Source organism: Beta vulgaris, chromosome 6 (assembly GCF_026745355.1).
Source record: "Beta vulgaris subsp. vulgaris cultivar EL10 chromosome 6, EL10.2, whole genome shotgun sequence".
Lineage (NCBI taxonomy): Eukaryota > Viridiplantae > Streptophyta > Magnoliopsida > Caryophyllales > Amaranthaceae > Beta > Beta vulgaris.
In genome coordinates this window covers 6104950-6120679 of record NC_079207.1, presented here as the reverse complement: position 1 = coordinate 6120679, position 15730 = coordinate 6104950, and the positions used below count along the sequence as shown (strand labels likewise).

At 35.5% G+C, this 15730-nt stretch overlaps 2 protein-coding genes across 5 annotated transcripts; one reads left to right on the top strand and one right to left on the bottom strand.

Annotated features, from left to right (window-relative positions):
• Window positions 1-596: 596 nt before the first annotated feature.
• Window positions 597-15239, top strand: LOC104895239 (ABC transporter I family member 11, chloroplastic). 4 transcript variants are annotated; one of them, XM_048646104.2, is made up of 12 exons: window positions 597-791; window positions 927-984; window positions 2685-2764; window positions 3511-3562; window positions 3657-3790; window positions 5757-5871; window positions 6193-6279; window positions 6624-6672; window positions 6988-7072; window positions 14613-14712; window positions 14851-14912; window positions 15082-15239. In XM_048646104.2, the coding sequence occupies exons 1-12, from the start codon at window positions 703-705 to the stop codon at window positions 15146-15148; spliced, it is 978 nt and encodes a 325-aa protein (XP_048502061.2). In that variant the 5' UTR covers window positions 597-702; the 3' UTR covers window positions 15149-15239. The 4 variants fall into 4 exon arrangements, with proteins under 4 accessions (XP_048502061.2, XP_010679994.2, XP_010679993.2 ...); XM_057396023.1 differs by having other exon boundaries at window positions 687-754; XM_010681692.4 differs by lacking the exons at window positions 14613-14712; window positions 14851-14912; window positions 15082-15239 and adding an exon at window positions 10194-10989.
• Window positions 9138-12517, bottom strand: LOC104895240 (protein LAZY 1). Its single transcript, XM_019250112.3, has 4 exons — window positions 12400-12517; window positions 11318-12066; window positions 10329-10632; window positions 9138-9645 (listed from the first exon to the last, which is right to left on the bottom strand). The coding sequence occupies exons 1-4, from the start codon at window positions 12470-12472 to the stop codon at window positions 9602-9604; spliced, it is 1170 nt and encodes a 389-aa protein (XP_019105657.2). The 5' UTR covers window positions 12473-12517; the 3' UTR covers window positions 9138-9601.
• Window positions 15240-15730: the final 491 nt, after the last annotated feature.

The following is a 15730-nucleotide window of genomic DNA, read 5'->3' as shown; positions in this document are numbered from 1 at the left end:
TTGTAATTGACCCAATTTTGTATGTATCAGTTTAGATAGTGTAATTGTTTTTTTTAATCATAATGTGTTGTCAATTCAGTTTGATTTCAATAAATCTCACTAAACAAAAATGTTGCTGACATTAATAACATGTCTCTTTTTGTCTGATAAATAATTTATAATATCACATACAAATATGACCTCCCGTGCATTTTTGCACGGGTGAAAAGCTAGTTTTTGAAATAAAGGGAGTACATACCTATCTATATTTTATTCTAATGTACTACTCCCTCCGTTTCCTAAAGATCTTCCCTCTTTCCGTTTAAGGGTGTTTCCAAAAGATCTTTCCTCTTTTGCTTTATTCCTTATTTGGCAAAACAAATTTCCCTATTTACCCTCTCATGTTACTATCATATGGTCCACCATTACATTATTAATTCAATTTTACTCCCTTTCTCTCTCCTACTTTAACCCCTTTTTATTTGTTTATTTATCTTAACCCCTTTCTCTCTCCTACTTTACTCACATCATGTCCCACACAACTTGATTTTCCTTGGTAAACAGTAAGTGAGAAGATCTTTAGAAAACGGAAGGAGTAGTATCTAGTAGGTTTCGCAACTTGAGCTTTCCTGAACCATTCTCCCATTACATTGGATCACAATCATATCGTATTTTCTCATAAACAGTCGGAAGTTTGAAAGTTCAAACTCTAAGGAGAGAGAGATGAATATCTGCATGGAAGTTCACTCCCCCCTTATGTTTACCAATTTCATGGGTACTCCAGTTATTAGTCCCCTTTCCGTTGATTTCAAGTAATGCGTCATCTTCAAATTACTATTTCTTGTTTTCACCTTCTGTAATTAAATCCAAGTTAGACTTGAATATGCAGCAAATTTTATGTGTTTTATTTTTGTTTTGTAAGTTGGCTCGATTTTTCTATGTTACAGAATGAAGTCAAGAAAGTTACAGCCTTTAAGAATCTTCTGTGACCATTCTTGCTTTGAAGTAAGTATGAATTTTTCTGGGTCTATGCAATTTCTTCTTTTTTAAAGTTTGAATGCCATGTGAAAATCTATTAAGCTATATATACTTGTTTGTTGACATTCTAATTTCTGGGTCAGTTGAATATATAATTAAATTAGTTGGTAAAAGCCAAATTGTTTGGCTTGCAATTATTGTTGTATACATGTTTCATATACTTAGTTGTTAATTGATTTTTTGTACTTAGTTAGCTGATTTTCATTTCACACCTACCAATTTGATTTGATGTAAATGTTAGGAAAGGGGGTCTAATGTGTTGAGTTGAATGGAATAAGTGAGGAAAGAACACAAATTTGTGGGAAAAAAGGGGTGAAGTTTCCCTACAGAAGTCTCATTCGCGATATGGTGGACTTTGGATGGAAAGGGAAAGGAAGGAATTAAAGAAAGTGCAATTGATTTATTGTCAGTGTGTAAAATTGCATTGAATATTGATCATGTAGTTGTGGACAAGTTAGGTAGTTTGCTCAACTTATATTCTTGATGAATATGATAAATGCAAGAGTAAAATATGTCAACATCATGAAGATTCAATTGATGTTTGTTATAGTACTATGGCATCAAGTACGGAAATCTGTGTACAATGACAGTAAAAATTTGGGATCTAGTTTGCATTCTATATTTGTGTTAAAATAACACATTTCAAGTTGATTTTGTTAGCTGTGTTTTGCTATTATGAGTTGATTCCCTGATAGTCTCAAATTATACATAGAAGGTGTTTTCCATGTGACTTGTGATTGGTCGAGAATATGTAACATCTCTTAGGTGTTATTGTTGATGAGGAACCATGAAGCTGGTTAACTTAGATGCATTTTGGCCTGGTTTTAGTCATATCTCGTTGGTAGGGAAAATAGGTGGTATTGAGAAAGATATATAAAAGAAATGTGATAGCAATATCTGGTAATAGAATTATTTCAAGCAGTTGCTCAAAATTGAGACGGGTTACAGTACTAGAGTAATCGGGCCAATTAAAATTATTTCATGTAACCTTATGCTTGTCAATTTTATTTCTGCTTTTTAACTGCAGCTCTTATAGCTTGTTACCATGAGGGTTCCTATTGTTCTTCCTCTTCATTGATCTGACAGCTTTACTACTGAGTGTGAGGCATCCTTTAGAATAAATTAATAGAGTGTTAGTTAAAACGTGCTGCAGTAAATTAACTTGATAGACAACTAGTAGTTCCCTAGAGCTGGCTGCAGGTCACATATCCATATATCAAGCAAGATGGCATAGAAGTATTCTGATGATTGTGTCTCTGTCGGACAACCTCAATAATTAGCCTCTTGGCACTCTTTTCCTTAATACTTCAAAATTTCAAGTGCTTTGTTGCATTTTTGCTCTGGGTCTAGTCTAGGCTGATTTTGCATGTGGTGCATTAATCCAAAACTATCATTTACTTTGTTTTTAGTGTCAATACTGTGATGTATCACCAGAAACTGAATTTGGCGATTAGCATATGAGCCTTTAACATTAAGATTAGATGCTTTTAGGAGATTAGCCTTTTGTTTGTATGGGGATGAAACTAGTTTGTTTATGTCATCTACTTGCTTGTACTGGTCGGTCTGCTTATCTGAATTGCGTGCAGAGTCTCTATGAATTTGGTGGTAAAGATGTTTGGATTCACATATATTGTAAAACTCATACTTTTTTTTTTTGCCTCTGCAAGGTGAGAAATCTTTGTTATAGGCCACCTGGGACTCAACTTAATATTTTAAATAACATAAGCTTTTGTCTTCCACAAAAAAGGTATGGTTGGTGTTTATGATGTATTACAAGTATTCTAATTAGGAGCTTGAGAAATCTCTATTATGGACCATGGCGCCATCTTTCTTTGTCTCTTTAGCTCTTGTGCGGTTATTTACTTGTCATGGCACCAGATATCTGATAAACAATTGTTATCGATTGAATCGGCATGATCCATAAGCAATTCATTGCTGAGATACCTCATTATACTATATGTCTCTAATGAAAGTGATGACCTTCTACTACAATCAGAAAAGAGAGATTAGAAATGGTGGCTGTATCACTTGACTTGTTCCTCTGAATCATACGCTTAAGAAGGGGTATTACCTGAAAGCTGCGGGTTTGTGAGTGAATACAATTTTATATACACAATGTATTAAATTGAAGATATATTGCTGTCAAAGAGTCGATGCTGCTAGTTCATTTCCTTGTCAGTTGATATAGATATACGGGGATCTTTATGAAATAGTTCAGTGACCAGGCTCATCTCTGTTGGTTACTTTCAGATGATGTATATGTGCTTTGTGAGAGGGCAAGCTTCTGATTTATGATTTTGGTATTTAGTTTATGCCTTTATGGGGCTACCCCATTTTGTTGCTTACTTTTCGTGCCAAGCTTAGGACGAGCTCATAATTGTTTGTGTGAAAATGTCCCTATTCTGGTGCTACCTAAAGTCAGTTAATCCATATTTGTGAACAGGACATTTCAATTTGACAAGCTGACGTCAATGTATATATTTTTTTTTCCAGGTTTGGCTTAATCTTCGGACGGAGTGGCAGTGGAAAAACAACACTGCTGCAGGTTATTATCTGTTTTATTTATTTATTAGTAATTCTATCACCTTCTCATTTTGTTTCAGTTTATGTTATCCTTTTGATGTTCTTTTTGCTTGCAGCTACTTGCTGGGCTAAGCAAACCCACATCAGGTTCCATTCTTCTACAAAGGTATGGAGAGGATGGATGTCCGAATCAGCCTCCTGATTTGTTACCAGCACAGCGAGTTGGTATTGTTTTCCAGTTCCCTGAAAGGTGTGCAATATTGCCAGATTGGTAACTGTATGTGTATATATACTTTGCATGTACTTTTGATGATACTATAACTAGTGTTTGCTTACTGAGGTACCTTAGAAAAAGAAAAGAAAGGAAAGCATGACTTTTATAATAAAGGGGTGAGTTACAAGTTACCCGATTAGGTGGCCTTTGAGGATACTTAGAAAGTCAAAATGGTAATTGTATAATACAAAAAGGGGGACTTTAGATATTCAATGGGTTACTTTTAAGGTTCTACAAAAATTATAAAGTTGGAAGATCATCATTGTTATGACTTTTGAGCTCTTTTTTATATTTATTTATTGAATTATATTGACCTTCTTTGCCAGGGAGTAGATGATATTTCAATTGGAAAAAAGGAAACAAGTACAAATGTGGTGACGTACAAAAGCACCACTCATCCCTGGAAACCCACACTCCAAGTCTCCAACCTTAAAACATAAAGTCATAAAGCGTTAAGTAGTACAACTTCTTCCAGCTATAATATCTCTACGTGCCTGAATACAACGTTGATTTAGAGATGCTATTAGCAGGTCTAGCTTTCCTTGATACAATCTTCCGGTCCTTTCAAAACTTAACTCTCCAATGATGACGTTATTAACACAAACCACATTCTTTCAATCTGTAGAGTACGGTATTTCCCCGCAAGAGACCATAACTTCTTAGATAATAGTGCTTACACCACTTCGTACAAGTAGAACCCCAATCATTTAACAGATTGATTGACTTGCCGACGCCGTGCAGGGCCTTGTTGCAATCAAGTAATTCTTTTTCAAATTCAGACGTCTACTAATTCTAGATTGAGCCATGGTCCCAAGAGACTCGTTTTATTATAACTTAGAACTTGAATTCATGTGAAATTACCTGATAAATTCAACAGAAAGATCGAAAATTAGACTTTGAACACACTATGCAAGACAGCCTGAATAACTGTTTTCTCTGAGCAAAATAAAGAATTTACCCCTAATACTTCACTTACTATTAGAAGTTGAATACTGTGTTAGGTAACAGACAGACTGAAGCCTAGAAATTACACATCTCACAAAAGGTAGCCTGTCTCAAGCATCTCCTCCCAGCATGAGAATGAAATATATGCACAACGCTGTAACTACACGTTGACCACTGTGCTTTACTATGAGGCTCAGATAAATGAAGCTGAAGTGGTAACATTCTGTACCCTATGTGGATTTGGACCCAACCTTGTGGAGTTGCGCAATGTTCATCCTATTGAGCTAATAGCATCAAAATACACTATAATATCCTGCACAAGTGTGAATAAAGATTCCTAATGAACATGAGGCACTTCTAAAGTTAACGTAAACCACTTATTAAAGATGTCGCTTTGAAATTTGTATGATAGGCTGAGAATAGTTTTTGCATGATGGTGCATTATCAATTCAATGAACTACTCAAGGGATGATTTGATTCAAGGAATTTATAGTCTAGAAAGTTATACACATGGAATTATGACATGACAAGCCTACATTTAAACCTTTATGAACCTGGATTTTAAAAACGTATATAAGTTGTTTTTGTGCCTGAATGAGGCCATACAATTGTTCATGGATGCACAAATATCTATATCTTTTTATTTGTAGAACTGTGTGTCCTCACTCCTCGCTGCTTCTTCCCTCTTGAAAATAGATATAAAAATAAAATCCCCCCTATCTGAAGGAAAACAACAGTATGAAGACAATGAGGTATACTTCATGCTTCTTTTTTGAAAAGGTTTAGAAGTAATTTCTCAGGAAATCTAAGTTTATTAAACGACTAATGACAGCTCAATTACATTGTGAAATTGAAGTAATATACTCAGTATTATGAACGGAGTCATTGTATGTCTTATTTATAGTAGCTTGCTTGGTGTAATGTTTGCTCAGATTTTTGTTGTGCTCATACCTCATCATCATCTGAAGTCCTTACTTGGCATTTATTTTTGTGTTAGGTACTTTCTGGCTGATACTCTATTGGAGGAGATCACATTTGCCTGGCCAAATAAAAAGGGGAGTCTTCAAATGAGGGAAGATCTTGCTTCAAATCTTGCACGGGCTCTAAATTGGGTATTTTTTTCCCTCTTTGATAAATAAATTGTAACATTTCTTCCTTGTATGGAAACACAATAAAGAGATAAACATTTAAAAGTAGTAACTAGCAAAAATATTGTCGGGACGGATATGTCACTCTAAAGGTTAAATTAACAACGTTATCATATATAATACGGGGTGTTACATATATCATTTTTCAACATATGAGACACTGCTTTCACTTATCCAGCATTTGTTACTTCTCATGTGTTGTTTTGTGCTGACAAGAATAGCCACCATTTTTTTTGTATAATCTTGCTTTGATTATTATTTGACTTGTGTTTGTTTAACTGTTAGGTAGGGTTGAATGGTGTTCCCCTTGATAAAGATCCTCAGTCTCTTAGTGGCGGCTACAAACGTCGACTTGCTCTTGCCATTCAATTAGTAAGAGCAACATTTTGTGCATTCATCTTGGCATTTTCCCTTTGCTTCATAATGCAAGAAACCCACATATTTTTCAAGTTTGAACATTGACCAGTAATTTTTCTCATAAGATATTAGTAAAAAATTATAAACACTGCTATTCCAATGATATCTAAAAGTATTTTCATAATACAAAGTCTAAATAGTTTTACGACTAAATGTCAAAGTTTGACCTCCAAAAGTCTGGTGTCTAAGTGTCTTACAATACAAAGTGGAGGTAATAATAGATAGTAACGTGGTTAAGACCTCCACAATTTAATTACCCTGACTTTCTTTTTCTTTCTTTTTTTGTTTGTTTGTTTCAGATTCAAGTTCCAGAATTGTTGATACTAGATGAGCCTCTTGCTGGTCTTGGTACGTTGAAACATACTTTTTAGGTTTCTATTTATATTGTACTTCTTTGAGTGACTTGATGTCTCAGTGTCTTAGCTTGTAAGGGATGAATATGGCTGCACATTGCCTTTATGTCCTCTAGGTGAAAGTTGAAGTCAGCAGCTGTGATGCTGGTTAAATTGTGTACCAGATGCATGCTATTAGTTTATTGCAAGAATGTGTGATCAAGATTTTGCTTTGAAACTTAATCAGTGTAGTCTTCCCAGTAATATTATTTGTGAAGGCATTTCTTTGTGGGTCTGACTTAAGTTTGTACAATCTTCTTTGTTGAGTTAGATTGGCAGGCACGAGCAGATGTAGCAAAATTACTGAAGCATCTGAAGAAGGAATTGACTCTACTTGTTGTGAGCCATGATCTTAAGTAAGCGTGCCTTTATTCTTGTTCTTCATTCTATATTTTGCGGGTATTTGTGGTGATGTTGTGTATCCTGAATTACAGAGAGCTAGCACCCCTTGTTGATCAGTCATGGAGGATGGAAGGTGGTGGGGTTCTAAAGGAGGAGCCTCTACCATTATGATAATTGATTTTAACATTGCTGTTCTACTTTTCATCTTATGCAAGTATAGGAAAGTGACTCTATTGATAATAAGTATGAGAAATGGTTTATGAATTTCCTTAGCAAATGGATATTAACAATGGTCTTGTTTCTTATGACTCTCTAACGGTCTAATCTAACCCCTCTGTGGTGTGAACTTTGCCACTTGGAAACATTGTGGTTTTATATGAATATTTTATTGGTGCTTTACTTGATTTACAGGATCAGGTTGCTAGATATATGCTGTCTTTACTACAATCTTCTGTCTGAAAATTGTTTAGACACCTAGGCTGTCTTCATCAGTTGCAAGCTTTATGGGGGGGAGGGGTTAGGGGCGAAGGTGGTCAGTCTTCTGTTCATAATTTTATTACGTACCATGCCATACAAATTTACCTATATGCATCTAACAAGGGCCTGGCCTAAACCATAGAATTGGAAAGAGACTCTTTTAACTTCAATCCAACAATTTCAAGGAAGCTGTATCTGGCTGGACCTTATCTGACAGGCTGAGTGCTCTACTAAGTCATTTTGAAAAAGCAGTAGAGGTCATGACATGCTTAGACTTCCCTCAATTACAATTTTCTAGTAATTGTTGGAGACATTTGAAGTAATTTATTCTAATTAGTTATTTAGCAAACACATATAGTTGTTATTTAAGTAATTAGGTTATGTATATTATTAGCTTAAGTGATAATCAACCATAACAATTGATCGTGTTAAATGTCCGTATTGTGATGTTAATGGACACAACTTTTTGTGAAATGTAATGCATTATCCAATTTCCAACACACTGTCATAAAGTATTTTATAATGGAGAATCTTTCATGAAATATATAGCACTATGTAGTTCTCGTAACATCTTTAGTACATACTAGGGCATGTTTGGGAAAAGTAGTTGATTTGGTAAGTGTTGTTATAATAACTGTTAGATGTTAAACTAGTGGTTAGTTGTTAGATGTTAGCTCTTAGAAAACTTTTAAAACATCTAGTGTTTGGTAAAACTCGTTGTTGAGTTAGTAAAAGGACAATAATGAACTATGTTCTACCCTCAAAAGTCAAAACTACTCCAAAAGCTTGTTCTTTTAGCTTTTCCAAAACTCTACTCAAACATTAAAGCTACCTCAAATGTTACTTTACCGAATATCAACTCCCACTTATATTAGACTTTTGGCTTGGTCAAACCTTTTAATGCTACTTGAAAAGTTGTTGGTGGTATGCCCTTAGCAAGTTAGCAGCCTAAATTGTATGCATCAGACGCTATAGGATGTTTATAGGTATCCCAGATTAAGTTAACTAAAGCCATTTTGCATATAGGCACTAATTAAATTTATTGGCAAGTGTACATAATATATGTGTCTAAAATTAGGAACCATATATGTTGTCTTAATACCTCAGCTGGCAGAAGACTAGATTAGATTGCAATGAGGGCCTTGAACTTCATCGAACTGGTTATCTATGATGGGATGGAATAAGCAATGTCGTTGATAGATATCGTAGTTGGTGATTTACGTCACTATTATCACAAACAGGATAACAAAAAATTTGTTGGACGAGGCAGTCAGATTCTCAAGCCAGGAAAAAGCAGATAAGTTTCCTTTACTATTTCTGGGTTAAACTGGTACTGAAGATCCTGGTCAACTGCTCTTGTTAAGGTCATACTTGATGTGTGAGGATAGTATATCCTAGGGGGAGTACCTCGGAGCCCTTCACAAGAAATACACTTGCCAAAAAATTTATATTTGGGGCAGCCGTAATATTTTCGGGTTTAAACATGGCTTTAATTTTAGGTTCTGCTTGAGTGGATGTTGCTGTAGAGAGTGGCTAAAGCAGCATAAATAAAAGGAAGAGATGCATCGAATGACAGAGTTAGATAAAAAGTGTTTTTAGACATTTGATATAGTTTTTTATGTGACCAAAGCTATAGACTTTTAAGTAACAACTCTTTCAGTTAAGTTCAAAATGGGAAGTGCTGTACTTGCCTGTTCTATAGTAACTATCCATGATTTGCTATCACTAGTCATTATTCATGCTACTATTTTTCCATATCTGAGTTATTACAGTTTCAATTTTATAAAAGAAGTATATACTGAAAATGGTAGACTGCTAGATAAACAGATGTTGTAAAGGAAGACAAAAACAGCACACCTGGTTGCTACCAAGCACAGTACAGTGATGTCCATTGGGAAAAGGAAAAAGGAAAGAGAAAGATAAATAAGTCTATCATAGAGATCACTACTCACTAGCACAAGCTCATATAAATAGAAATGGAACTTTTGAAATACTGCACAAGTTCATTATGTCTAGCCATGCATGGCATTACTTGTCCCTACAAACATAGTAGATATAAATAACTTCTATTTCTTGACTCCCTCGTGCTGCTGCAGCTCCAATACAAAATCTACAAGCCCAAGAGTTAAAATCATTAAAGTTGAGCTTGCTGGCTATCTATGACTGCATATATATTGCTGAGTTATTGAGGAGTGAGGAGAGCTAAAAAAAATGACAAAAATGATAATTAACATGTCAAATGGGACCTGTGGAAATATGGAGCCTTCTTGTTTGCCTGTAAAAGAGATATGGAGGTGTTTACCTTTTCTGGGCATTCTCATTGCTATTTGACTGGGAGGACTAGAGAGACAATAGCTAAGTAGCTAACATTTTTTCACTGGGGAACTCAGGCCTGTATTTCTGTCAAGGATCTGAACTTGAACTGAAGGAGCCGCTTTAGATAATTATTTTTATCTTATATTGTTGGCATGATTTATTATGATTATGTTCTTGGCCTAAATAACTTGTGTAATCATTTCTTAATATAATACTAAATTAATGGTACTAGTGTAACTACCTCAGTTTCACAATACATGCACCATTTATACACGGCAAAGAATGGGTGAGGAGAGAGAGTATTGTCATTGCATTTTGAATCCATGTGATTATGTTTTACAGGAGAGGATGTATTGTGAAACACCCAAAAGAGGAAATGGTGCACGTATGGTGAAACATCCAGAAAAAAAAAGTGGTGCATGTATTGTGAAACGAAGGTAGTATAATATATCTCAATGATGATGCATGTGCACTTACATTCTTCGTCGGTTTTGATCCACTGCTCCGTGGCTGCATCACCACTTGTGTCTTCCACTGGAAGATCCAAACCTTTCTGGGTAATTGCATCTTGAGGTAGTTTCATATCAGTACTAGGGCGCTGTTTTTTCCTTTTCTTGAGAGTGCCCCAACAGCCAGTTCGACTCTTTCCACCACCTTTGAGTACTGAATCTTCATAGCTATTATTTTTCCTGGTCTCCTGCTTGTCAAATTTGGCCTCTTTTGCAGCAGATGCAGCTTTGCTGATTTCAGGATGCACTTTTGTGTGGAAAAGCTGATTGATCTGTAGATCGAAATCTAAGTTAGGTACACTATTCTTGTCTCCATGTTATGTTGGGATATAGTCATTTTAAACAACCAATGGCTGTTGGGAAAATGATTTCCGATCCCAACTCCCACGTCCCGGTGTGCACCTTACAAAAATAGAATCACGTGTGGCTGGATCAATCAGAACCATCAAATCACGTCTTGTATCATGGTCCATTGTTGTAAATGCTGATTTTCCTTGTGAACTCTTATTATTTCTTACTTTTTCTACTAATAATAGATTGGAGTGAATTTTTAAGGCGTTGAATTACAAAGAACTTTGTATAAAGATAATATAATTTTTTGGAATTAGTATTCATTCCTAAACAATCTACTAATGTGTAGGTGGCTTGATTTGGTTTTGATTAGCTACCACTGGTTTATTGGTGCTCAATGGTGGTTCATTTTGTGCAAGCTCTGATTGCTGGCTAAAGAGATTGTATGGCTCTACAGGTCTAAATAGGTTAGGTTCAGGTCCTCAGGACACGTACATAGGTGATCAAATCTTACCATTTAGGTAATCTGTTAGGCTTTTATATTTTCTGAAAGCCCTTTGAAGACTGAGTTTCATGTAGAAGAGAAATAAGCATAGGAGTAATTGATATTTGGGAATAGTTTAACTTCTGCTTTAATTAGGTGACTTGAAGTGCTGGAAGACTTACCTTAGTGAGTCTTCTGAGAGTCAGGAAAGACTCAGCTGCATGGCCTGTAAAATCACGGGTGATTCTGGGAGAAGTTTGAGTTGTAAGCTGCATCTTGCTCATTAGATGATCAGGTGACTTGATTTCATTGGTGGCTTGTCTTGGGGTTCTGTCAGCCTCATTGATGGAGCGTCTGTCCTTTTTTGTGCTCTTCTTAAATAGCTCATACAGGAATGTCTTTTCTTTCTTTGCCTTTGGCTTTGTTGTCAGGAGTTCGGTGGATGATCCAAGAAGATATCCTTGCAGAGGATATACTTGCTTATTGGTAGAGTTGTGATCATTCACATCTTCGTTCACCTCGTCACTGAGGGTAATAGTGCTTGCTTGACTGTTTCTCCTTGAGGAATCAGTGGTCCCTTCCTTTTCAGCTTCAACCTTCAGAAATCTCTCCAATTCTTCATTGATGAGCTTCAGGTCATATTTCATCTTTGGTATTCCACCTTTATTTGTTACCTGATGAGGCATATCAAATTTTGGAGTCGGGGCTTCTGATATTGGATCCATACTCAAAGTTCCAATTGTCAAGAAACCTGGAAATATATCTGTGGATTCTTTCTCATTGAACTCTTCATTGTTTTCAGGATTAAATTCCTTAAGGTGATGCTGACAATGTCCCTTTTGTTGCCACTTCTGTTTTGCTTCATTACTTGGTGTTATATAATTTACTTGATTGTTAGCTGATGGCAGAAACAAGCAAGTGCAAGAGCTCCCTGAATACAGAAATAAAAGGAAATTAGAATTATATGTAGCCATGCAGGCAACCTATAGTAACATTAGTAATTGTTCTTTGGAAATGATCTGCCATAACTTTGCAATATATAGGCTGGAAGAAGGCTTGACATTTTCTAAAGCTCAACTTTGTACATTGACAAGGTCATGTCCATATTACCATGAAATGAGAGATGCAAATCTATGTTATTTTTCTAAAGTTGCGGTTCATAAAGCCAGGAGGTGGTATGATGCTGCATTATTGTGTTCTAGACAGATCTTGGTGGGTGCTTTACTGCTAAGTTGGGTCTCTAAGGTTGAGAGAGTGGTAATACCAACAACTGAAGCCTGCAGTGAACCTGTGACGTCTTTTTGTAACTTCCGATGCATCCAGCTAAGTAACTGCATGAATTGTTACATGAACTTAGAAGCATAATGAATAGAAGATATTTGCATATTGGAAAAGGAGGAGTTTGACAAACCTTCATTATGATTTTCTTCAGTCCTTCCTTAAATTTGACTCTGCTTGTTAAATGTAATGATTTGGGAGTATATATATATGAAGTGCTCAGGCGGCCACACTTGGCATCCTTTTATGATTGAATGATTGTAATTACATCCTCTAGAAGAATGCAGCGGAAAGGAAGACAGAAGAAACACTAGGAAGATTACAAATTGAGGTAGTATTATCTTGTCATGGTCATTATCTCTGGACCAGGTTCTGGTTTTCTACACTAACTCTTTCCGCTGCTACATTAATCATAAAACTGTGTGATTTCCTTTTAGGCCTCACCACGCCGTAGTTTTTTTTAAACTGTGCTAAATGGAGATTTACAACTTTATGCTGCTCTTTTAAGGTTAGCCCAACTGAGTAATATGATTTTCTTCAGACCTGATGCTAATAGTACCTATGTGGAATTAAAATAGTGGTATATCTGCAATCATGTTAAGGTTCTTTTTAATGCGAACTATGACATGATCGTATAAAATAAATTTGTGTAGCTACCTGATATCTTAGGTAGACGTGGTGGATAAATGATTGACAAGTATGTGCTCTTTGAGCCATTGGGATGAGGTGGTGTATGTGTTTGGCCCTATGATATAAGATTGCACTATTTAAGGCAGCGCCCCTTCAAACCTTCCCTCTTGTCTTGGATTATTTTTGTCTGGGTCAACATCTCATAGTAAGTTCTATTCTCTAGTAGTGTTGAAGCTGATGTATGTGCCAACTAATAGTATTTTTTTTCCTATGGGATCGCGTTGATAGGCGTAATAAATAGTGGTAGTAGTAATGAACTTATTGGTGAATGTTGAATTTTTAAGAAAGTTTGACACAGATGTCCATGGTACTGTAATCCCTCAAATACCTCATTTCTTCATGATTTCCTTTACCATCCACAAACACCTTTAAAGTTAGTATTGAGTGGTGATGCAAACTTGTCTAGAGGGTGAAGTTTCATTTCCATGGGCATTGGGGTGAGGCAATCTTTGTAACATTACATAGGCATATATTACTATTACCATTATTCATTTATGAGCTGAAAACCTAAGGCTTTGATTTAAAAATGCATTTTTACCACTAGAATTTATCCAAATAACTGTTAGATACGATAAGCAGATGTCTTGTCGAGGTTTGATTATTGCTATCTGTCAACAGATGATGTCTATTCATGTACGAATGTGGGGGAACTCTCAGATTTGATGATCGTGTACTAGAAAAATCATACAATTCTTTACATTTATTTAATATTTATCCTATAATTATGGTTGCAATATTACCCTCGTTTGTCATCTTTTATATGTGCCTTTCATCACTAGTGATAGACAATACTAGATGGATTAGCTAATTTGTCATGGTCTACTTAACATATTTAGGATGGTTGGATGCTTAATAAAGTGTGTTAAGTTTTCCACATTAGGAAGGGTATTAGTAACGAATGACGTACCTAACTATTAAATGTGTATAATCCCATGTGTAAACACCACTTATAATCTGGATTGTTTCTTAGCGAGTTATCTATTGTATTTGTAACGAAGCCTTTTGGTTTTATGTAGATCTTCATTTCGCTACCTAGTTGCCTCCTTGTTGGTCTAGTGTTTATTTGAGTGCTTCCCTTTAGTAGTTGTGAATAGTATTAGTGATCTGGATGTTAAATACCATGATAATTCCCACTTGCATGTAAGTTGGAGAAACTTTTAAAAGCTAAGAAACAAAATCTTGTGCTTTTCCTGGGTAAAGTGAACTACTGTGTGGAGCATATGTGGCAATGTGGCTAAACTGTGAAGATGTCTGCAGTAACCATGATTTAAAGTGAACTTTTTTGTTTGAGCTTTGTTGGAGCTTTGTATTTCAATGGAAACACTAATACCTACTTGTTTTAGTGATTTTTGGTTTAGGTTTGAGCTTAGTTGGAGTATTGTGCATATTACTCACTCGAAACAGTAGCACACTAGCACTGCTTGTTATATGAATTTTGGTTTAGGTTTCATTGATTTGAGAAGCTATTTTCAGAATGCTATGCTAAGAGCACAATCCGAATGCCTGCAGTTGCAGGATAACAATGAACGCTCTAGTTTGCAGCGAAAGAGTTGAAATGTCGGATCCGCAGATAATATGTCTACTAATTTTTGGTTTGCTGCTGCTGCTGGTTAGTTCTTATTTTCTACCCTGGACTTAATGTGTAATGAATTTAATCATGAACGAGTTTGAATTTAGTTCGGCTCATATTTGTATGGGTGCATTTGGATTTTGGACAGAGATCTAACTTTCGATAATAAAACTGCAGGTGGTTCAGTGTGTTTGCAGTGTTTCTTCAAAACATACATTTTGGTTTGGTACTAAGAAGAGGTTTGTGCAATTAGAGAAGTGGAAATTTTTCTTATCTTTGTGTTTGGTAATGAGCTGAAATATGTGGTTAATCTTTTTAGTTCTCAAAAAAGCCAATGACATAAGCTTTTTTGACGAGAGAGAATTCAGTGGTTGGTTTTCTTAAAAACATTCTTTTTTTTTTTGCCAGGCACCTCTCACATGTCAACCTACAACGTAAGTGGTGTCTGGTGAGACTCGTAAGTGGTGTTTGGTGAGATTCGTGGAGTAAGGGGAAGGGATAAAGGAATCCTCACTCTCATAGTCTCATACGCTAACAAGTTGTTTGTCAATTATCAGTTTATTTAATCATCTCGTGCGATAATATACTTCCTTTGTTATTTCATACTCAAAACGTTGAATGTGTACAAAGACTAAAGAGAGGAGAAGTACGAAAAGATAAAAAAAAAGACCATGTGCTAGGACAAAGTTAGAGATAATATATTGCTAGAAATGTTAACGTTGCAAGTGATAGGCAACATTATGGTTAGGAAAAATTGCCAAAATGATCATTTCAATAGGTTTATATAATTTTAATTTGTGTAAGTCAATTACATAGAGGATAATTAGGTCAAATCAAGAACTTATCTGAAGTTATTTTGTAATAAGTTGAACAAAATATAGTCTTTTATGAAAACTATCAATTTAAACTATTATAATGAGGTGTTGTTGCATATATTGCGTGCATGTGAAGGTAGCTACTCGATATTACGAAGTATCACAATGAAAAAATTGTTGTCGCACGCATCGCATGCTAAAAAGCTAAACCTCATAAACTCGTGGCTACGGGTTAAATATAA

Coding starts and splice junctions, on each gene's coding strand:
- LOC104895239 (XM_048646104.2), top strand. CDS start 703: ATGAATATCTGCATGGAAGTTCACTCCCCCCTTATGTTTACCAATTTC. Junction 6,280..6,623: donor TTGCTCTTGCCATTCAATTA/GTAAGAGCAACA, acceptor TGTTTGTTTCAG/ATTCAAGTTCCAGAATTGTT. Junction 14,713..14,850: donor TTGGTTTGCTGCTGCTGCTG/GTTAGTTCTTAT, acceptor ATAAAACTGCAG/GTGGTTCAGTGTGTTTGCAG.
- LOC104895240 (XM_019250112.3), bottom strand. CDS start 12,472: ATGCAGTTACTTAGCTGGATGCATCGGAAGTTACAAAAAGACGTCACA. Junction 12,067..12,399: donor ACTGCAGGCTTCAGTTGTTG/GTATTACCACTC, acceptor TTCTGTATTCAG/GGAGCTCTTGCACTTGCTTG. Junction 9,646..10,328: donor GATCAAAACCGACGAAGAAT/GTAAGTGCACAT, acceptor TTGGGCTTGTAG/ATTTTGTATTGGAGCTGCAG.